Source organism: Salvelinus fontinalis, chromosome 3, assembly GCF_029448725.1.
Source record: "Salvelinus fontinalis isolate EN_2023a chromosome 3, ASM2944872v1, whole genome shotgun sequence".
In the NCBI taxonomy this organism is placed as follows: domain Eukaryota; kingdom Metazoa; phylum Chordata; class Actinopteri; order Salmoniformes; family Salmonidae; genus Salvelinus; species Salvelinus fontinalis.
The window spans coordinates 28,501,932-28,526,247 of NC_074667.1; the positions used below are offsets into that span (position 1 = coordinate 28,501,932).

The window sequence follows — 24,316 nt, forward strand, 5'->3', positions numbered from 1 at the left end:
TGCCTGTTTGAAAGTTCGTCGGAGGGCATAGCGGGATTTCTTATAAGCGTCCAGGTTAGAGTCCTGCTCCATGAAAGTGGCAGCTCTACCCTTTATCTTAGTGCGGATGCTGCCTGTAATCCATGACTTCTGGTTTGGGTATGTACGTATGGTCGCTGTGGGAACAACTTCATCGATGCACTTATTGATGACGCCAGTGACTGATTTGGTGTACTGTTCTCCTCAATGCCATTCGAAGAATCCCGGAACATATTCCAGCCTGTGCTGGGAAAACTAAGTACTGTAGTTTAGCATATGCGTCCTCTGACCACTTCCTTATTGAGCAAGTCACTGGTACTTCCTGGTTTCGTTTTTGTTTTTAAGCAGGAATCAGGAGGATAGAGGTATGGTCAGATTTGCCAAATGGAGGGCGAGGGAGAGCTTTGTTAGTGTTTCTTTGTTTGGAGTAAAGGTGGTCTAGTTTTTTTCCTTCTGGTTGCACATTTAACATGATGGTAGAAATGAGGGTAAAACGGATATAAGTTGCATTAAAGTCCCCAGCCACTAGGAGCGTTGCCTCTGGATAAGCATTTTCTTGTTTGCTTATGGACCCATACAGATCGTTGAGTGCCGTCTTAGTGCCAGCATCAGTTTGTGCTGGTAAATACACAGCTATGAAAAATATAGATGAAAACTCTCTTGGTAAATAGTGTGGTCTACAGCTTATCATGAGATACTCTACCTCAGGCGAGCAGAACCTTGAGACTTCCTTAATATTAGATTTTGTGCACCAGCTATTATTTACAAAAAGACACAGACTGCCACCCATTGTCTTACTGGAGGCAGCTGTTCTATCTTGCCGATGGACCGAAAACCCCGGCAGCTGTATATTATCCATGTCGTCCTTCAGCTACGACTCGGTGAAACATGATATATTACAGTGTTTAATGTCCTGTTAGTAGGATATCCTTGATCGGAGCGCATCCATTTTGTTATCCAATGATTGCATGTTGGCTAATAGGACTGATGGTAGAGGGGGTTTACACACTCGCCTACGAATTCTCAGAAGGCAACCTGACCTCTGCCCCCTTTTTCTCTGTTTTTTCTTCACACAAATGATGGGGATTTGGGCCCATTCCCGAGAAAGCAGTATATCCTTCGCTTCTGACTCGTTAAATTAAAAAATCTTTGTCCAGTTAGATTTGAGTAATCGCTGTTCTGATGTACAGAAGTTATTTTCGATCATAAGTGATGGTAGCAGCAACATTATGTAAAAAATAAGTTAAAAAATAAGTTACAAACAACACGAAAAAACGAACAAAATAGCACAGTTGGTTAGGAGCACGTAAAACGGCAGCCATCCCCTCCGACGCCATTCACCGACCTCAACCCAGAGTCTCTCAGAGCGTTCATAGTCAGCCCACTGACACCACTATCAGATTACAACAAATCACAATCTACTTGAACAGAGCAATAATCAACCATGAGGCATCGAAGCCGAACAAACTGCATACTATTAAGCAATGCTATAGATGGAACGAAGGTAGTGTAAAAACCTACCAAAACACAATTGGCCAATAACAAATCCAATCCCTCCTAGACAACTTCCTGGACAAAATGTTATTGTTTTCCTGCAAAAGTGTAAAATTAGCAGTAGGAAGCCAGGACAATATATTTGACCTATCAGCTAATCAAATTGAAATTCTATCAGAAAACCTAAGACAATAAGAAATGGTTTGATGAAGAATGTAAATCCTGAGAAAGAAATTGAGGAGCCTATCCAATCAGAAACAGAGACAAACAGAAAACCTTAGCTTATGCCTTCACCATGGTAAAACACTAAAATAATACAGAAGTACAGCAAGAAAAAAGAAGGAACAGCATGACAGAAAACAGCTCGTTGTGATTGAAGAATCCATAGAATCAAATCACTTCTGGGAAAAGTGGAGCACACTAAAAAAAAAACAACACAAAGAGCTATCTATCCAAAATGGAGATGTATGGATAAACCACTTCTCCAACTTTGTGCATATAACAAAGAACGAACAGCAAAAACATAGATTCAGCTATTAAAGACTACCAGAACCCACTGGTTTCTCGAATTACATTGGAAAACCCAAAAAACCCCAAAAGGCCTGCGGTGTTGATGATATACTATACGAAATTATTAATAATACAGACCACAAATTCAAAGTGGCTATTCTTCAACTCTTCAACATTATCCTCAGCATTATCCTGGCATCTCCCCTAATATTTGGAAACAAGGCCTGATTACCCGAATCCATAATAGTGGAGACAAATTTGACCCCAATAATTACTGTGGAAAATGCATCAGCAGCAATCTCTGAAAAATTCTCTGCAGTATCATCAACAGCAGACTCCAACATTTCCTCAGTGAAAACAATGACCTGAAAAAATGTCAAATTGGCTTCTAAACCAAAATACCAATGGACAGACCACATATACACCCTGCACACCCTTATTGTCAAACAAAACAAAAGTAGTCTTCTCGTGCTTTGTTGATTTCATAAAAGCTTTCGACTCAACTTGGCATGAGGGTCTGCTATACAAATTGATGGGAAGCGGTGTTGGGGGGAAAGCACATGACATTATAAACACGACTGACGACTGATCCGTGTAAAGGAAAGAATGAATGGGGCCATGTATCGTGAGATTTTGAGTGAAAACCTCCTTCCATCATCAAGGGCATTGAAGATGAAACGTGGCTGGGTCTTTCAGCATGACAATGATCCCATCACACCGCCCGGGAAACGATGGAGTGGCTTCGTAAGAAGCATTTCAAGGTCCTGGAGTGGCCTAGCCAGTCTCCAGATCTCAACCCCATAGAAAATCTTTGGAGGGAGTTGAAAGTCCGTGTTGCCCAGCAACAGCCCCAAAACATCACTGATCTAGAGGAAATCTGCATGGAGGAATGGGCCAAAATACCAGCAACAGTGTGTGAAAACCTTGTGAAGACAGAAAACGTTTGACCTCTGTCATTGCCAACAAAGGGTATATAACAAAGTATTGAGATAAACTTTTGTTATTGACCAAATACTAATTTTCCACCATAATTTGCAAATAAATTCATTAAAAATACTACAATGTGATTTTCTGGATTTTTTTTCTTCTCATTTTGTCTGTCATAGTTGAAGTGTACCTATGATGAAAATTACAGGCCTCTCTCATCTTTAAGTGGGAGAACTTGCACAATTGGTGGCTGACTAAATACCTTTTTGCCCCACTGTATATAAAGGAATTGGCGAGGGCACTAGAAAAGTCTGCAGCACCCGGCCTCACCCTACTGAACTCAGAAATTAAATGTTTACTGTTTGCACATGATCTGGTGCTTCTGTCCCCAGCCTACAGCAGCACCTAGATCTGCTGCACGGATTCTGTCGGACTGTGGCTTTGACAATGAATCTCAGTAAGGCAAAAATAATGGTGTTCCAAAAAAGGTCCAGTAGCCAAGACAACAAATACAAATTCTATCTAGATACTGTTGCCCTAGAGCACACCTACTTCGGAATAAACATCAACAGCTCAGATAACTAAGAGACAAGGCAAGAAAGGCCATCTATGCCATCAAAAATAACATAAAACTCAACATCCCAATTAGGATCTGGCTAAAAATACTTCAATCAGTTATCGAACCCATTGCCCTCTGTGGTTGTGAGGTCTGGGGTCCACTCACCAATAAATAATTCACAAAATGTGACAAACACCCAATTGAGACTGCATGCAGAAATCTGCAAAAATATACTTCATGTAGAATGCAAAGCCCCAAACAATGTACGCAGAGCAGAATTACGACTATACCCACTTGTCATCAAAATCCAGAAAAGAGCTGTTAAATTCTACAACCATCTAAAAGGAAGCAATGGCCACACATTCCACCACAAAGCCCTCACCTAGAGAGAGATGAACCTAGAGAAGAGTCTCCTCAGCCAGCTGGTTCTGGGGCTCTGTTCACAAACACAAACAGACGCCACAGAGCCCCAGGACAGAAACACATTTACACCAAACCAAATTATGAGAAAGCAAAAAGATCATTATTTGACACACTGGAAAGAACCAACCAAAAAACTGCGCAAATTGGAATGCTATCTGGCCCTAAACTGAGAGTTACAGTGTCAGAATACTTAATCACTGTGACAGACCCTAAATTAAGAAAATCCTTGACTATGTACAGACTCAGTGAGCATAGCCTTGCTATTGAGAGAGGCGGCCATAGGCAGAACCGGCTCTCGAGAGATGACAGGCTATGTGCCCACTGCCCCAAAAATAAGGTGGAAACTGAGCCACACTTCCTAACCTCCTTCCAAATGAATGACCACATTAGGGACACATATTTCCCACAGATCACACAAACCCACAAAGAATTTGAAAACAAATCAAACATTGATAAACTCCCATATCAGTGTGCCTTCACAGCAGCACGATTTGTGACCCGTTGCCATGACAAAAGGGCATCCAGTGGAGCACAAACAACATTTTAAATACAACCTTGAATTCATCTGTTTATTTATGTTCTCTTTCATACTTCAACTATTTGCACATTGTTACGATACTGTACATAGCCAATGATATAACATTTGAAATGCCTATGTTCTTTTAAAACGTTTTGTGAGTGTAATGTTCACTAATGTGTTGCTTGTTTATTTCCCTTTAGTTCATTGTCTATTGCTTTTGCTTTGACAATGGAAACATATGTTTCCCATGCCAATAAAGCCCTTTGAATTGAATAAGAGATTAAGAATGAAAGAAGGAAAAGGAGAGAAAGAAAGGGCAGTGAAAACAGAACCTAGCCTGAGAGGAGAGAGGGGGGCTACAGCTCTCTGCCCATGCCTACCTGGTTAATGTTCACACAGTGATGTGGTGTAATGCCTGAGAATCTGGGTACAGATTAGCATGGTCAACACAACCACAAATGTTTGAAATGACCTCATCTGATTTGTGTGTGTTTGTCTGTGAATGTCTGTGTGTGTGTGTGTCTGTGTCTGTGTGTATGACCTACTTCCCTTTCTCTTTTCTTTGTACTTCTCTATCAAATTGAGATGTATATTATTTAGGCTGAACCTTGCCTGAAGCCTCAAAAAGTCAGGCTCAACTGTAAGGTCAAATCACATTGGTCTCTCAGACGGGCTCTTAGATAATGCTTCTATTGAATTTCAATTGTATAGAAAATCAACGTCTGCGTTCCTCCCCATCTTCTAGTGACCTCTTATCTCACCATGGTTTAGACCAGCAAGCTTTGATTATTTTAATCAGCTGTGTAGTCCTAGGGTAAAAAACTACACTTGCACGGGGGGAGAGGGGGGGGGGGGTGGGGGGCAAGGACCGAGTTTGGAAAACCCTGATCTAGACTGCTATCCATTTGCAATCTTGTTTGCTCATTCCTGAGAGGTGTGGGTTATTAGCCTCGTACGAACCATCCTAATCTCGCCAATTTACATTGTGTTACCGTGTAGCGAAATGGAGTGAAAGCTGGACGGACCAGGATGGTTCCTATGAGGCTAACAACCCACACCTATCAGGTATGAACAAGCAAGATTGGTGAGTTATGGATATGACTACGTTTGTGTTGCTCTTCCTGCCCATTAGTGTTCTGTATTTTGTCATGTTCTATGTTTTGTTTGAAACCCAGGAAGAATAGCTGCTGCTCCTTCAACAGTTAATAGGGATCTGAATAAAAATGTAAAATCATGACAAACACTTTATTTGGTTCCCTGTTGTAGCCTGGGGTCAGTGTGTGTGTGTGTGTGTGTGTGTGTGTGTGTGTGTGTGTGTGTGTGTGTGTGTGTGTGTGTGTGTGTGTGTGTGTGTGTGTGTGTGTGTGTGTGTGTGTGTGTGTGTGTGTGTGTGTGTGTGTGTGTGTGTGTGCGTGTGTGTGTGTGTGAGAGAGAGAGAGAGAGAGAGAGATTTATATATAAATATATATATATTTTGTATATATATACATATATATTTTATTTTTATTTTTCGATATGTATACTTTGACGATGTAAGTAATAACGAACTTACCATGTCAATAAAGTCAAGTCAATTGAATTGAATTGAGAGAGAGAGAGAGAGAGAGAGAGAGAGAGAGAGAGAGAGAGAGAGAGAGAGAGAGAGAGAGAGAGAGAGAGAGAGAGAGAGAGAGAGAGAGAGAGAGAGAGAGGAGAGAGAGAGAGAGAGAGAGGAGAGAGAGAGAGAGAGAGAGAGAGAGAGAGAGAGAGAGAGAGAGAGAGAGAGAGAGAGAGAGAGAGAGAGAGAGAGAGAGAGAGAGAGGTAGCAAATGAGAAAGAGTGAACGAAGGAGAGAATGGCTCCTTCAATCATAGGCAATGAACTGTCCTCTTCTTGTTACTACTGTACACAGACACATTCATACTCCCACCTAGTGGAACAGGAGTGAAGGAGCATGACAGTTTTAAACTACCCGGTAATACTGCAATGGCTTCAAACGCCAAACTTCAAATCCCATCAAAGCAGAATTTAATATGAAGATCATTTAATCATCATAGCATCATTGGTGTAAAATAGAGCTGATCTCAAGACTATATTCAGTGGTTGACTATTTGACTGTATGTTTCAATGGTGACTGACTGGCTAATTCTGTTCGCCATTTGGCATTTTGCAGCGCCACATATAACCTTGAGAGCACCGTTTAGGGAGCTGGGAGCAGGGCAGGTGGTGTTGGAGATGGGAAAAACCCCTTCAGCATTAAGTTACACAGAGACAGATTTACTGTAGGGTAAATCCATTTGAATTCAATCACTTTTTGACAGCAGCCCTTTTGATTTGAACAAAACCTTCCATACATATTTGCCCATTGTAGAAGTGCTCAGAAAGTGCCTTTTTGGACCTGAATGTCAAAACATTCATGAGATAAAGGTGCTCAAAGTACCTATTTTGCATACCCCGCCATACCATGAGACATGGTGTCTTCATCACAGGAAAAGATACATGGTTGAGATTGATATCATTTAAAAGCTTACAAACAGGGTTGTCAAACTGTTTATTTATTTATGTAAAATCTTAAACGTCAATTATCTAAAAACATGGAGCTTAGAACCTTTTTTTTTTTACATCATCTGAGGTTTTTGTGTTGTGTCCGCCATGCTCAACAAGCTTTTGAATACGGGTGGGTTTCATGTTTTGCCTGAAAAATGGACAAACATTTTTGTCTTTTAAATGGTTGGAGGTCCACACATCCGAGAATGTTGACTTGAATGGGAATATCTTTTGTTTTAAATTATAATGTCAACCCTCCATAGGAAACCTATTGAAATCATAGAAATATAGATAATAGAATAGACATTACCATTTAACTTGACATTCGAAGGTGAGTGAACTGGCGGCCGTCTTGGTGGCAGTAATTAGAAGTTAACATTACATTTTAATTTCAATGGTGTACCAGCTTAATTGCAGTGGTCTGAAGGGATAGATCCATTCTATGAATTGTATTTCTATGATTGAAATGACACCCATGCTGTATTCAAGAGCATGTTGTGTCTCGACCAAATGCGGGCAAAACACAAGAACTCTAAACATGATACAGCTTTTGTAAAATTTGACTTCAAAAGCATTTTTTAAAAATAATTTCACCTAATTATCCTAACCTGCCAAGTTAGTTCTCTTAACCTGCTGCGTAAGTTCTCCTAAACCTGCTACGAAAAGTACATTTTGACAAAAGCTGTATCCCTTCTAGACAAAACCCACAAAAACCTCAGAGTATGTAAAGTAGGGCCTAAGCTACGACATATGCGAATATGAAATTGTAGTTTACGCGTTTTTAGATAATTGACGTTAAAAGTTAAAGCATTATTCAAAAATGTATAAAATTGTTTCACAACCCTGTTTGTAAGCTTTTAAATGATATCAAACTCAGTCGTTTATCTTCTCCAGTGCTGGATGTCTCATAGTAAGGTAAGGTATGCAACAGGTCCATTTTGAGCAACTTTATCTCCTGAATGTTTTGGGATTCGGGTCCAAAAAGTCACTTTCTGACCACTTCTTCCTTGGGCATTTGTATTATTGAATTCATATGGATTTACCCTGTACACACTGATCTGTTTCTTTACACTGTTGTTTCTCTATACTGGAAATGGTTCACTGCTGTGGATGGTATGTTCAGAGGGCCAAGGCCAAGGCTGTGGAAGCAATTGAAAGTAAACAGGCTTAATGTTTATTTTATTAAATTCACTTCCAAACCCATATGGTACACATCATACACTGAGTGTTTTTTATTTTATTTTTATTTCACCTTTATTTAACCAGGTAGGCTAGTTGAGAACAAGTTCTCATTTGCAACTGGGACCTGGCCAAGATAAAGCATAGCAGTGTGAACAGACAACAACACAGAGTTACACATGGAGTAAACAATAAATAACAATAACATGGTAGAAAAAAAGAGAATCTATATACAATGTGTGCAAAAGGCATGAGGAGGTAGGCAATAAATCGAATAATTACAATTTAGCAGATTAACACTGGAGTGATAAATCATCAGATGATCATGTGCAAGTAGAGATACTGGTGTGCAAAAGAGCAGAAAAGTAAATAAATAAAAGCAGTATGGGGGGTGAGGTAGGTAAATTGGGTTGGCTATATACCGATGGACTATGTACAGCTGCAGCGATCGGTTAGCTGCTCGGTTAGCTGCTCGGATAGCAGATGTTTAAAGTTGTTGAGGGAGATAAAAGTCTCCAACTTCAGAGATTTTTGCAATTCGTTCCAGTCGCAGGCAGCAGAGAACTGGAAGGAAAGGCGTCCAAATGAGGTTTTGGCTTTAGGGATGATCAGTGAGATACACCTGCTGGAGCGCGTGCTACGGGTGGGTGTAGCCATCGTGACCAGTGAACTGAGATAAGGCGGCACTTTACCTAGCATAGCCTTGTAGATGACCTGGAGCCAGTGGGTCTGACGACGAACATGTAGCGAGGGCCAGCTGACTAGGGCATACAGGTCGCAGTGGTGGGTCGTATAAGGTGCTTTAGTAACAAAACGGATGGCACTGTGATAAACTGCATCCCGTTTGCTGAGTAGAGTATTGGAAGCTATTTTGTAGATGACATCGCCGAAGTCGAGGATCGGTAGGATAGTCAGTTTTACTAGGGTAAGTTTGGCGGCGTGAGTGAAGGAGGCTTTGTTGCGGAATAGAAAGCCGACTCTAGATTTGATTTTGGATTGGAGATGTTTGATATGAGTCTGGAAGGAGAGTTTGCAGTCTAGCCAGACACCTAGGTACTTATAGATGTCCACATATTTTAGGTCAGAACCGTCCAGGGTGGTGATGCTAGTCGGGCGTGCGGGTGCAGGCAGCGAACGGTTGAAAAGCATGCATTTGGTTTTACTAGCGTTTAAGAGCAGTTGGAGGCCACGGAAGGAGTGTTGTATGGCATTGAAGCTCGTTTGGAGATTAGATAGCACAATGTCCAAGGAAGGGCCAGAAGTATACAGAATGGTGTCGTCTGCGTAGAGGTGGATCAGGGAATTGCCCGCAGCAAGAGCAACATCATTGATATATACAGAGAAAAGAGTCGGCCCGGGAATTGAACCCTGAGGTACCCCCATAGAGACTGCCAGAGGACCGGACAGCATGCCCTCCGATTTGACACACTGAACTCTGTCTGCAAAGTAGTTGGTGAACCAGGCAAGGCAGTCATTAGAAAAACCGAGGCTACTGAGTCTGCCGATAAGAATATGGTGATTGACAGAGTCGAAAGCCTTTGCCAGGTCGATGAAGACGGCTGCACAGTAATGTCTTTTATCGATGGCGGTTATGATATTGATTAGTACCTTGAAAGTGGCTGAGGTGCACACGTGACCGGCTCGGAAACCGGATTGCACAGCGGAGAAGGTACGGTGGGATTCGAGATGGTCAGTGATCTGTTTGTTGACTTGGCTTTCGAAGACCTTAGATAGGCAGGGCAGGATGGATATAGGTCTGTAACAATTTGGGTCCAGGGTGTCTCCCCCTTTGAAGAGGGGGATGACCGCAGCAGCTTTCCAATCCTTGGGGATCTCAGATGACACGAAGGAGAGGTTGAACAGGCTGGTAATAGGGGGTGCGACAATGGAGGCGGACAGTTTCAGAAATAGGGGGTCCAGATTGTCAAGCCCAGCTGATTTGTATGGTTCCAGGTTTTGCAGCTCTTTCAGAACATCTGCTATCTGGATCTGGGTAAAGGAGAAGCTGGGGGGGGCTTGGGCGAGTAGCAGTGGGGGGGGCCGGGCTGTTGGCCAAGGTTGGAGTCGCCAGGAGGAAGGCATGGCCAGCCGTTGAGAAATGCTTGTTGAAGTTTTCGATTTTCACGGATTTATCGGTGGTGACCGTGTTACCTATCCTCAGAGCAGTGGGCAGCTATGAGGAGGTGCTCTTGTTCTCCATGGACTTTACAGTATCCCAGCACTTTTTGGAGTTAGAGCTACAGGATGCAAATTTCTGCTTGAAAAAGCTGTCCTTTGCTTTCCTGACTGACTGCGTGTATTGGTTCCTGACTTCCCTGAACAGTTGCATATTGCAGGGGTTCTTCGATGCTATTGCAGTTTGCCACAGGATGTTTTTGTGCTGGTCGAGGGCAGTCAGGTCTGGAGTGAACCAAGGGCTATATCTGTTCTTAGTTCTGCATTTTTTGAACGGAGCATGCTTGTCTAATATGGTGAGGAAGTAACTTTTAAAGAATGACCAGGCATCCTCAACTGACGGGATGAGGTCAATATCCTTCCAGGGTACCCGGGCCAGGTCGATTAGAAAGGCCTGCTCGCAGAAGTGTTTTAGGGAGCGTTTGACAGTGATGAGGGGTGGTCGTTTGACCGCGGACCCGTAGCGGATACAGGCAATGAGGCAGTGATCGCTGAGATCTTGATTGAAGACAGCAGAGGTGTATTTGGAGGGCAAGTTGGTCAGGATAATGTCTATTAGGGTGCCCATGTTTACGGATTTAGGGTTGTACCTGGTGGGTTCCTTGATGATTTGCGTGAGATTGAGGGCATCTATCTTAGATTGTAGGACTGCCGGGGTGTTAAGCATATCCCAGTTTAGGTCACCTAACAGAACAAACTCTGAAGCTAGATGGGGAGCGATCAATTCACAGATGGTGTCCAGGGCACAGCTGGGAGCTGAGGGGGGTCGGTAGAAGGCGGTAACAGTGAGAGACTTATTTCTGTAGGGATTAATTTTTAAAATTAGAAGTTCGAACTGTTTGGGCATAGACCTGGAAAGTATGACAGAACTTTGCAGGCTATCTCTGCAGTAGATTGCAACTCCTCCCCCTTTGGCAGTTCTATCTTGACAGAAAGTGTTATAGTTGGGTATGGAAATCTCAGAATTTTTGGTGGCCTTCCTAAGCCAGGATTCAGACACGGCAAGGACATCAGGGTTGGCAGAGTGTGCTAAAGCGGTAGGTAAGACAAACTTAGGGAGGAGGCTTCTGATGTTGACATGCATGAGGCCAAGGCTTTTTTGATCACAGAAGTCAACAAATGAGGGTGCCTGGGGACATGCAGGGCCTGGGTTTACCTCCACATCACCCGAGGAACAGAGGAGTAGTAGGATCAGGGTGCGGCTAAAGGCTATCAAAACTGGTCGCCTAGAGCGTTGGGGACAAGGAATAAAAGGAGCAGATTTATGGGCGTGGTAGAATAGATTCTGGGCATAATGTGCAGACAGGAGTATGGTGGGGCACGGGTACAGCGGAGGCAAGTCCAGGCACTGGGTGATGATAAGAGAGGTTGTATCTCTGGACATGCTGGTCTCAATGGGTGAGGTCACCGCATGTGTGGGAGGTGGGACAAAGGAGGTATCAGAGGTACGGAGAGTGGAACTACGGGGTCCATTGCAAACCAAAACAATGATAACTAGCCTGAACAACAGTATGCAAGGCATATTGATATTTGAGAGAGACATACAATAAGGCATAAAGTGATTGCAGGTCTTGATTGGGAGAGCTAGCTAAAACAACAGGTGAGATAACAGCAGCTAGTCAGCTAACACAGCAACAGAATGTAAAAATGGCGACGACTAGGCAGAGAGGGTCGGATTAACTACACACAGATCCTGAGTTAAAGCACAGAGCCGACAGATAAAACACAAATAAACAGAATGGAGTACCGTGAATTAATGGACAGTCCGGCAGGCATCAGCTATGTAGCCAAGTGATCATAGTGTCCAGGGGGCAGCCATAGATGGAGCAGGGAAGCCGCCACTACGCTTGCACGTGGCGTTTAAAGTTAGTAGCCCGGGGGGTGGTCTGCTCAGACGGAGGGGGTCTGCTCAGACGGAGGGGGTCTGCTCAGACGGAGGCCGGTTGAGGGCACAGCGGATGGGGTATGACGTGGTCGTGTTGACAGAGAATCCAAGCCAGATGGCGATGGCGAAAGAGGTATTGTAGAATTGTGTTTGCTAACTGGTGCTAGCTTCGTGGCAGTGGTGCTAGCTGCAAGCTAGCTGTGAGGATCAGAAGTAGTGGCTCAGGGAGTACGGCAGGAATCCGGCGTTGTTGTGGAGAGACAGTCCGATGCTGGGAAATTGGTGAGTAATATCCAGGCTAATAACAGGGCTGGTGTCTGTGCAGAAGGTAAAAGCTGCTAGCAGCGGCTAAAAATGACTAAATAGCTTGTAGCTGATTAGCTGGTTAGCTACTGGGAGTTCTTGAATGTGTTCCAAAGTTAAAAAATAATAGCGATTCCGTATCACATTGGGTGAGGTAGGTTACCGGAAGGTATAATCGAATTAAAAATCGAAAAGAGATATATATATATATATTTTTTTATATATACAAGAAATACGAAAAATACAAACGTACGAGAGGACGAAACAAAACACGTCTACACTGCTACGCCATCTTGGATTGTGTACAAAACATTAGGAACACCATCCCCTTTTGCCCTCAGAACAGCCTCAATTCGTCAGGACATGGACTACAAGGTGTCGAAAGCGTTCCACAGGGATGCTGGCCCATGTTGACGCCAATGCTTCCCAACGTTGGGTCAAGTTGCCTGGATGTCCTTTGGGTGGTGGGCCATTCATGATACACACGGGAAACTGTTGAGAATGAAACACCCAGCAGTGCCTAGCACCTACTAGCATACCCAGTTCAAAGGAACTTAAATATGTAGTCTTGCCCTTTCCCCCTCTGAATGGCACACATACACAATCCATGTCTCAATTGTCTCAAGGTTCACCTGTAACCTCCCCTTCATGTACACTAAATGAAGTGGATTTAACAAGTGACATCAATAAGGGATCAGAGATTTCACCTGGAATCACCTAGTCAGTCTATGTTATGGAAAGGGCAGGTGTAATAGAGCTGGCGGGATTTTCCATGTACCGGCAGAACAGAGAAGCTACGTCTTTTTGTCACTAACAGCTGGTGCGCGATGTCTAATATTAAAGAAGTCTCGAGGTATTACTCACCTGAGGTAGAGTACCTTATAATACGCTGTAGACCACACTATCTACCAAGAGAGTTCTCATCTATATTATTCGTAGCTGTCTATTTACCACCACAGAACGATGCTGGCACTAAGACAGTACTCAACCAATTCTATAAGGCCATACGCAAACAAGAAGATGCTCATCCAGATGCGGCGATCTTAGTGGCCGGGGACTTTAACGCAGGTAAACTTAAATCAGTTTTACCAAATTTTTACCAGCATGTCACATGTGCAACCAGAGAAAAAAAAACTCTAGACCACCTTTACTCCACACACAGAGATGCATACAAGGCTCTCCCCCGCCCTCCATTTGGCACATCTGACCATAATTCTATCCTCCTGATTCCTGCTTACAAGCTAAAACTAAAGCAGGAAGTACCAGTAACTCGCTCAATACGGAAGTGGTCAGATGACGCGGATGCTACGCTACAGGACTGTTTTGCTAGCACAGACTGGAATATGTTCCGGGATTCATCCAATGGCAATAAGGAGTATACCACCTCAGTCATCAGCTTCATCAATAAGTGCATCGACGACGTCGTCCCCACAGTGACCGTACGTACATATCTCAACCCGAAGCCATGAATTACAGGCAACATCTGCATCGAGCTTAAGGCTAGAGCTGCCCCAGCGGGACATTAATCCGGACGCTTATAAGAAAGCCCGCTATGCCCTCAGACGAACCATCAAACAAGCAAAGCGTCAATACAAGATTAAGTAACGCAAGCCAACCAGATGAGCTAAATGCCTTTTATGCTCGCTTCAAGGCAAGCAACACTGAAGCATGCACGAAAGCACCAGCTGTTCTGGATGACTTTGTGATAACGCTCTCGGTAGCCGATGTGAGCAAGACCTTTAAACAGGTCAACATTCACAAAGCCGCAGGGCTAGATGGAATACCAGGACGTGTGCTCAAAGCATGCGCGGACCAACTGGCAAGTGTCTTCACTGACATTTTCAACCTCTCCCTGACTGAATCTGCAAAACCAACATGTTTCAAGCAGTCCACCATGGTCCCTGTGCCCAAGGAAGCGAAGGGTTTTCCGCCCCGTAGCACTCACGTCGGTAGCCATGACATGCTTTGAAAGGCTGCTCATGGCTCACATCAACAGCATCCTCCCGGATACCCTAGACCCATTCCAATTCGCATACCGCCCCAACAGATTCACAGATGACGGAATCTCTATTGCACTCCACACGGCCCTTTCCCACCTGGACAAAGAGAACACCTGTATGAGAATGCTGTTCATTGACAACAGCTCAGCGTTCAACACCATAGTACCTTCAAAGTTCATCACTAAGCTAAGGACCCTGGGACTAAACACCTCCCTCTGCAACTGGATCCTGGACTTCCTGACAGGCCTCCCCCAGGTGGTAAGGGTAGGCAACAACATGTCTGCCACGCTGATCCTCAACACTGGGGCCTCTAAGGGGTGTGTACTTAGTCCCATCCTGTACTGCCTGTTCACCCACGGCTCCGTGGCCAAACACGACTCCAACACCATCATTAAGTTTGCTGATGACACAACCTGATCACCAACAATGATGAGACTGCCTGTAGGGAGGAGGTCAAAGAACTGGCAGTGTGGTGCAGGACAACAACCTCTCCCCAAACACTCCCTCAATGTGAGCAAGACAAAGGAGCCGATCATAGACTACAGCAAAAGGAAGGCCAAACAGGCTCCCATTAACATCAATGGGGCTGTAGTGGAGCGGGTCGAGAATTTCATGTTCCTTGGTGTCCACATCAACAACGAACTATCATGGTCCAGACACACCAAGAAAGTCGTGAAGAGGGCATGACAAAACCTTTTCCCCCTTAGGAGATTGAAAAGATTTGGCATGGGTCCCCAGATCCTCAAAAGTTCTACAGCTGCACCACCGAGAGCATCCTGACCGTTTGCATCCCCGCCTGGTATGGCAACTGCTCGGCATCTGACCGTAAGGCGCTACAGAGGGTAGTGCGTATGGCCCAGTACATCACTGGAGTCAAGCTTCCTGCCATCCAGGACCTATATACTAGGTGGTGTCAGAGGAAAGCCCATAAAATTGTCAGAGACTCCAGCCACCTAAATCATACTGTAGACTGTTTTCTCTGCTACTGCACGGCAAGCGGTACCAGAGCGCCAAGTCTAGGAGCAAAAGGCTCCTCAACAGCTTCTACCCCCAAGCCATAAGACTGCTGAACAATTAATCAAATGGCCACCGGACTATTACATTGACCCCCCCCCCCATTTGTTTTGTACACTGCTGCTACTCGCTGTTAATTATCTATGACTTCACCCCTACCTACATGAACAAATTACCTCAACTAACCTGCACCCCCGCACACTGACTCGGTACCGGCAACCCCTGTATATAGCCTCGTTATTGTTATGTTATTGTGTTCCTTTTTTATTATTTTTGACCTTAGTTTATTTGGTAAATATTTTATTACCTCTTCTTGAACTGCACTGTTGGTTAAGGGCTTGTAAGTAAGCATTTCACGGTAAGGTCTACCCTTGTGACAAATAGAGTTTGATTTGATTTGTTCCAAATGTTTTGTACACTCAGTGTACAAACCCGGCTCCCCACTTCCATCTTTATAACCATCCCCCTGCAATAACAAACACATTAATCAAGGCTCTCATGTTACGTCGTACACAATAAATACCTATCAAGCCTTTACCCCCCCTAGGGTCCTTCCCCCACCTCCCCCTCCCTCCCTCCCCTCCCCTCCCTTTTCTCCTGCCACAACAGAGGGGAATTGGGGGGGGGGGGGGCATCAGGGGGGAGTCAGGGCCGATCCCCTCCCCCTGGGTCTTTTAATAGACCTGGCTGGAGTTAGAGCAGCAGCTGCCGGAGTGTGTCTGCACCACCTCTCCCCTGTCCCTGTCTGTCCCCTTATCCTCCTTTCTCTCTCTCTCTCTCTCTCTCTCTCTCTCTCTCTCTCTCTCTCTCTCTCTCTCTCTCTCTCTCTCTCTCTCTCTCTCTCTCTCTCTCTCTCTCTCTCTCTCTCGTTCCCTCTCGTTCCTTCTCTCTCTCTACTACCCCTCATCTCTCTTTCTCTTACCCCCACTCCTCATCTCTCTCTCTTTCTCTCTGCTACCCCCCTTCCTCTCTCTCTCTGTAACTATCCTGTCCTCTTTCCCCTATCTCTGCTTCAACCCCCACACCCTTACCAACTCCCCTTCTCACACACACTCAACTGCACACCTCACAATCACACACACCTCACACACAGGACTACCATTCCCGGACCAGTCACCATGGCCGACAAGAAGGGCGCTGCTGCCAGCAGCAAACTGGTGTTGAGGAAGAAAGAGAGGACGACAAAGACAGCGGTGACTGTGGAGGTCAAGAAAGAGGTCAAGAAAGAGGTGAAGACGGAGATGAAGACGGAGATGAAGAGGGAGGTGAAGTCGAGTTTAGTGAAGAAGGAGGAGAAGGTCCTGGCAGTGGGGGAGAAAGTGGAGGGGAACGGAGAGGTCCCAATGGAAGAGGGAGCCACAGCTAATGAAGACGTGGCTAACGGGGAAGCGGCGGCGGCTAAAGCTAACGGAGAAAATGGGGAGTACGAACCCATTGAGCTGCCCCCTTGGGAGATCATCGAAGGGTGGGTGACAACAGATACCATGTGTGTGTGTGTACTGTATGTCTGTTGTCGGCAGCTGGTTGGCTGTCATTCCCATTTCATTGTACATAAAGTGCCATGGACTTGCCTTTCATATCATTACTATTCAAGTCTTGTTTCCTACAATATAGCTGAGTAGTTACATAGTAGTTACCAAAGTACAGAGTAACTTACTACTTACTAGTAAGTTACTATGTTCAACTGAGTAATAACATAGTTGTTACCAAAGTAGGCATAAAGAACTGAATGTAAAGTGTTGCCAAATGACCTTTAGAGGGATGGCGAGGGTTACTTTTCCTTCTAAGAGAGAAAGGTCCACTGTCATTGCAACATGACAGGAGGAAATGGCTCTAGAACATTCTGAAACACTGAAAGACATTGTAGAACATTGTGGAATGTTCAACTCTGTTGAACACTGGAACGTTCACAGTGGTTTTGTTGTGACTGTCCATACGACTCAACATTGTGACAGCAGTGCCACTCTTAGCTAAGTGGTCAAATGTTAGGTTAGGAACATAGCCAGTGAGTTTTACCATAAAGTCAAATTGAATCCAAAATGAAGGCGTACTGTTTTGGATCGTTTCCAACCCATTGATAAGGCCAGACAGAAAATGTAGGGAAGTTCCATTATCATTACCTTCACAGTGATGTCTGAGGGCTTAAATATGCCTCCACAGATTCCCATCCGGCCCAGTCATTGGTTAACCACCAGAGGCCTGGATTGTAAAGTTGCACAGTCATTTGTTGAACACCTGTGAGTTGGTGTGTTAGCGTGGTGGGTCATATTGCAGCAGTGAGGGGCTTGGATCAGATATAGCTCTGGGGGATTTTTCCATTCTGAGTTGATCTGTGTTTGGGTTCCTGTTTAGGGTGGGATTTAAGGGTCTTGGTTTCCGAGGTCATCTTTGGGACTGAAGGGCCCAGGGCACGGAAATACCCTCTGATTTAGTTTTTATCACCCCCTCCATCTGGTGGATCTGTTGTCATCCTTTGGGTGTGACTGTGTTGGGGGTTACATTTGTTAACACTGTAACAAATGAAATGTATACAGCGCATATGTTGCGAAACCAAAGGGATAAAGTGTAATAGTTCCCAGTCACCACTTTTGCATGGGTTTCAGCTATGTTAAAAACTATATATTTTTTTTTACTTGAGATGTGTTGTCTTCTTGAAAGTGTCCTGAATTGGTTCAAACCAGCATGACAACATAAAAGGAACGCAATCAAAACCAGCACGACAACATGTAAGGAAGGAACAAGTGAGAAGAAAAGTCATTCTCCATATTTTTGGGACAGGGCCTCTGTGTCTGCGAGTGTCACATCTAGGTAGAGCCCAGCCTGACTAATAGGAGATCTGCTAGTCAAAGGGGATTAAGACTCCGTTATGAGTTTGAAACACATGACCCTCCTTAAAACAGGACAGGCCTGAACAACAACCCTCAGCCATTTCTGTGGACAGAGCCTACGCATTACTCAGTGATTACTGGTTTATTCACTTCGCAGTTGACTCAAGACATCCATTAAAAGCCTCCGTTAGACACACAAAATAGCTGACTCATAATCAAAACATTTGGACTGGGTCTGGTTTCCTGAATGCCTGTCATGATATGGACCTGCCTTCCAGACAGGACTCCTGAAGAGCTGTGACAGCTTGGGAAATACATTATCGTAAAAGTTGTTTGCACTTCTTCTAGTTTATGGTGAGGCACTAAAACTATTGTATTCAACAAGCGACTGTTCCCCTTCACCATCTGACTACATCATAATATACAATAGCGTAGATTATTACCAGACAGGGTAAAAGTGGAACAAATTTCGAAATTGATGAGCACAAATATGAGCTTTTTGCTCTTGATTTTGGGTTAGCGCTATGATAAAGGTTAAGAACAGGGTTTGTGAATAGAGTTGTGTCCATAGCTAGATAGTGTAGTGCTGTACCTCTGTCCGGTCCAGTTAGTACCGACCACGTACTGTACCAGTGGGGCGATCTTGAGCACCTCTGGCCACACAAAGCCCAGGACCGCCATGGTTAATGTTGAAGTGGGTCATTGAGTCAGAGGGCTAAAAATACAGAGCTGGCATTCCACGCTAAGCCACGCCAATGCCCTAAAATAAGTTCTGCGTACCCCCGTCTGTCTGATATAGGAGATCATTTTTTATTATATATATCTTTTTACCCATTATTCTCCCCAATTGGTAGTTACAGTCTTGTCCCATCACTGCAACTCCCGTACGGACTCAGGAGAGGTGAAGGTCGAGAGCCGCACGTCCTCCGAAACACAACAAAGCCACAGTGCTTCTTGACACAACCATGAAGCCAACCGAACCAATGTGTTGGAGGAAACACCGTACACCTGGCGACCATGTCAGTGTGCAGTACCCCCAGCCCGCCACGGGAGTCGCTGGTGTGCGATGGGTCGACATCCCTGCCGGCCAAACCCTCCCCTAACCCAGACGACGCTGGGCCAATTCTGCACCTCCTAATGGGTCTCCCGGTCACAGCTGGCTGCGATAGAGCCTGGACTCGAACCCAGAATCTCTAGTGGCACAGCCTTAGCCTTAGACCACTGCGCCACTCGGGAGGCCCTTATAGGAGTGCTTCTGTAATGATAACTGTATAACATTTGTACTCTTAGAAGAAACACTTCGATATAATATACTATAACACAATTAAGTTTGGGTTGACAAAATGTTCCAAAGTTAAATAACTTGAATAGAGAACTGAATAGAGAATTTGTTAATTTAATCCCATCCCCATATTCCCTCTCCATCCAGGGACCGCATCGACCCGTTCCAATTCAAGTTCCAGTTCAAGAACGTGGAGTACTCGTCAGGTCGTAACAAGACGTTCCTGTGTTACCTGGTGGACAAGGGGAAAGCTGATGACGGTCTGATGAGAGGTTACCTGGAGGATGAACACTCAGGAGCCCACGCTGAGCAGGCCTTCTTCCTCCAGACTCTCCCAGACTACGACCCTGCTGTCAAATACACTATCACCTGGTACGTACACTACCGGTCAAAAGTTTTAGAACACCTACTCATTCAAGGGTTTTGCTTTATTTGTACTATTTTCTACATTGTAGAATAATAGTGAAGACGTCAAAACTATGAAATAACATATGGAATCATGTAGTAACCAAAAAAGTGTTAAGAAAACTTCTGAAGCCTAGGCATCCCACTAAATAATCATTAAATTGATAGATATTAAACATTTAGGTACATATAAGTGTCTTATATCAGTTGAAAGCTTAAATTCTTCTGTAATTGCTCAAATACACTGTAATACACTGTAACTTGGGACATATTGCTCAAATACGCTGTAACCCTGGGACATATCGCTCAAATACATGGTCTCCTGGTACATATGTCCCAGACACATATCTGTGAAATACACTTGGTAACTATCGGCCAAACACACAGTCACCTGGTCCATATCTCTCAAACATACCGTGACCTGTGAAATCTCTCCGCAGATACACTGTCACGTCCGTACAGTATCTCCGCAGATAGCTGTGGCTCGTTTCACAGAAATTTAGCAGCACTTAATGAAACAAGTAGAACCCTAACTACGACCTCATCGTCTGTGCCTAATTCAACTTGACCTCCTCCCCTGTCCCAGGTACATGTCATCCAGTCCCTGTGCGGTCTGTGCAGCTAAGATCGCAGAGGCCCTTCAGGCCAGGAAGAGCATCAAGATGACTCTCTTCTCAGCCCGGCTGTTTGAGTGGGAGGATCAAGACATCCAGGCGGGGCTGAATGCTCTGTCTCAAGCCGGGTGCAAGCTGAGGATGATGAAGCCCATGGACTTCACCTATGTCTGGGACACTTTTGTGGAGAATGACAACCTAACGTTCACCCCCTGGGAGGACTGCCAGGACAACTACGAGTACTACCACGAGAAACTGGCAGACATCATGCAGTGACTGCAGTGAGTTAATGTAGTGTTACTGTAGTATGACTAGAGAATCTGGCCGATATCATGCAGTTATCGCTGTGAGTTACTGTGGTATTACTGTAGTACAGTGGTCACCAACCGGTCGAACACGATCAACTGGTCAACCTTCAAAGCATTCCTAGTAGATCACCAAACATTTCTGTAGAAAAGCCAACCATTAAAGGCTTGCTCTCCTTTTGTTATTCGTGCTGCACTGTTGGCGGTAGGTGCGGTTGATTCAGAAGCCCTGCACACTGGGTAGGCAAAGTGTTCCCATTTGAACCATTTCATTTGTCTGAAATGAAGAACTCTGCCTACATGGCAGACCGGGGGATATGTGGCTAACTCCAGTGCACCTACTTTGCCGGCCAATCGGATAGCTCAAATCGCTGTGCATACCTACAGCTTCCACGACCCCGTCCACAGCAAAGTTTGATGCTAGCCTACGTGAGATTTCATAACTGTCAAAGAACACAGCAAAGAGAGTCTGTCAAATATAGCAAAGAGCTGCAGTTTTTAAGAGTGAGTTTATGTCTAAGTTTTATTCAGCACTGTCAACACTGTTCTTATTCGACACTATTACAAAACATAAAACAGGCTTTTCTCTACTTCCACTCCCGCTGCAACTGCAATGTATGCCTAGCCAAGTGTATAGATAGCCCTGCGTTTGTATTATTATTAGCAGCTTGACGTGTCTATTTTAATATCGAGGAGTATTTCACTTTCTCTGGTCATAGGAACAACATGAATTTGTGCCTGAGGCAGAAGCGGTGCGACTCGAGGTTCGCCTTCAGGTGGAAGACCGTGTCCTCTCTCTAGTCAGTCTCACCGGAGGAAAGAGCAGGGACTGTGAGAGGCAGACCCTCTGCTGCTCTCTCCCTCCGCTGAGACTAATGCCATGTTCAAATTATTATATATATATTTTTTTTATTTAACTAGGCAAGTCAGTTAAGAACACATTCCTATTCACAATGACGGCCTACCCCGGCCAAACCCAAGACAACGCTGGGCCAATTTCCACCGCCCTGTGGTACTCCCGATCACGGCCAGATGTGATGCAGCCTGGATTCAAACCAGGGACTGTAGTGACACCTCTTGCACTGAGACACAGTGCCTTAGACTGCTGTGCCACTCGGGAGCCCGATTGGCAACTCGGAAATCTCAGACTTCCGACTTCAGTGCATTCAAGACATCTGGGAACTCAGACCGACCTGAAGTTCACTGTTGTCATGATTTGACTTCATTTTTTCCCCAGCTGTCTTGAAAGCACCATGACCATCAGACCAGGTACCATCAGACCAGCAAAATAAAAAAGCAAATTATCTGCAAATTATTTTAAGTTCGTTTTTTTTATCTGAGCGGTAGAGCTCACCTTGCTTTTTGACTGCGAAAGTGATCTTGACTCAGAAAAGGTTTGTGAACACTGCTATCGTATAACTAGAGAAACTGACTGACATCATGCAGTGATCACAGTGAGTTACTGTAATATTACTGTAGTTTAACTAAAGAGAAACTGGCTGACATCATGCAGTGATCACATTGGGTGGAGGGAGAGGAACACACATATAGGCCATAGGCCAACATATGCACACTTATGCAGGCACAAATACACATGCAGGTATGCAGGGATGCAGTCATTGATCTCAGAAATGTGTATTTTTCTCATGCAAAACCAGTGAGGGGCCAGAACAATGAAGCCAACGAGAGAGAAAGACAAACAGATACAGTTACTGCTTTCTCCTGGCTGATCCACTGCTGCCTAATGGGGGCAGCTGCTAACATTTATGGGGAGACTGGAAGAGGCAGAGGAGAAAGCAAGAGACAGGGCAGGTAGGGAGGTATGGAGAGACAGGGGAGGTGGGGAAAAGTAGGGAAAGCAGGAAGGTAAGGAAAGGCAGGAAAAGACAGATCAGGTAGGGGCAGGGAGAGGCAGAGGGAGGCAGAGGTGCCATGGGAGGGAGGCTGGGGATACAGGGGAAGGCAGGGGTAGACATGGAGGCAGGGTGTCGATGAGCATTGAATGTTAGGGTCATGAGAAGGGATAGAAGAGTCATCAATCAGCCTCATAACCAGTCAGTGTGGGATTAGGGCCTGAAGACTTGAAGTTTGGCTTCAATCCTGGGGTTCTGATCCTCAGAGAAAGCCTAAAGGTTAGTTAGAGTTCTGATAAGTCAACAGAGTGTGATGTGTAGTATTCTTGTCTTTCTGACGAAGCGATATCAATAACGTTTGAGTTGCTGTGGATTTCAATGCTCTCTCATTCCCTCCTCTCTCTCTTTTTTTCTCTCTGTCTCTGTCACTCTCTCTGTCAGGAATGCTGTTGGCCCAGAATTCTCCCATCACCTGCCACCTCCACTATCTCAGATCCTCAGTGATGTGTACAGGACTCAACCAATCAGAGAGCAGTTTGTGTGCTTGCGCATGTGCGTCAAGCCATCCTGCAGTGTATGCCTTTATGAAGCCAGTTCCAGACCACCTCCTCCACATGGAACTCTCTGTCCCAGCGTCCACTCTCTATTCTGGGGTTGTCCTCACAGGACACATGGATCTGTGGATCAATCCTCAACATCAAGATAATGGCTTTGCAATTATGTACTATTGGTTATAATTAAAGTATAAATTATTATTTTATTACAATTGAAGTTATAATAATTCATCCTTCTCCTTCTGTCCTGAAAGGACTTTTCATAACTGCACTAATGTTGCATCTGTCATTCAGAGGACGAGAATGATATTCTATGTATGAATATTCATATAGATATTGTTAATGACAATACCCCAAACTGTTAAGTTCTAGAGAATTATCAGATATGTTTGTTATTGTTATTAGTAGTAATTCAACATTTGTGAGTTATGATGAGATACGTTCGATATCTTTGTTTTACACGTTTTATTGTAGCAAAAAAAAAACATGAATGTTACTTGATGGTGTTCGTTTTAAATAGTGATTGAATGATCCGACATTTCGTACAGAAAGAATGAATAGAGATTGTAGCGTCGCATGAGCACACGATTTCAACTTCAAGATTATATAGATCTGTCTGTAGAAATTGAAGCAAAGTACATTATTTATACACAGTGAAAATAAAGAAGTGTGGAGTTTTAAAAGGGTCATATTTTTCTCATTTCTAAATCATTGTTAGCACAAATAGAACTGACAATTTGGATTTGAAATAAATGTGGTTGACCCTTTTTCTTGTTGTGACAACTACTTCCCTTTAAATGATACATCCCCTGGTCTACCAGTTTCCCCATAATCATTTCCACTAATAGGTTGAAAGCCCAGTTAGAATCCATGGAACTCTGAGAGCAGAAATCCTTGGCTGTTGAGTTATCTAGACAAAAGCTCCAGCCGACTCTTAAGAGT

At 44.4% G+C, this 24,316-nt stretch overlaps 1 protein-coding gene across 1 annotated transcript; it reads left to right on the top strand.

Annotated features, from left to right (window-relative positions):
* The first annotated feature begins 16,409 nt into the window (after window positions 1–16,409).
* Window positions 16,410–24,057, top strand: LOC129843146 (C->U-editing enzyme APOBEC-2-like). The gene is made up of 4 exons (XM_055911849.1): window positions 16,410–16,998; window positions 19,791–20,015; window positions 20,635–20,943; window positions 23,262–24,057. Exons 1-3 carry the CDS (start codon window positions 16,652–16,654, stop codon window positions 20,936–20,938), a joined length of 876 nt encoding a protein of 291 aa, XP_055767824.1. The 5' UTR covers window positions 16,410–16,651; the 3' UTR covers window positions 20,939–20,943; window positions 23,262–24,057.
* The last annotated feature ends 259 nt before the right edge of the window (window positions 24,058–24,316 follow it).

What these genes read in the sequence shown, in the direction of transcription:
- LOC129843146 (XM_055911849.1), top strand. Translation starts at nt 16,652, where the DNA reads ATGGCCGACAAGAAGGGCGCTGCTGCCAGCAGCAAACTGGTGTTGAGG. An exon ending in CCTTGGGAGATCATCGAAGG is followed by an intron (nt 16,999 to 19,790) that starts GTGGGTGACAAC and finishes CTCTCCATCCAG; the next exon opens with GGACCGCATCGACCCGTTCC. An exon ending in GTCAAATACACTATCACCTG is followed by an intron (nt 20,016 to 20,634) that starts GTACGTACACTA and finishes CCCCTGTCCCAG; the next exon opens with GTACATGTCATCCAGTCCCT.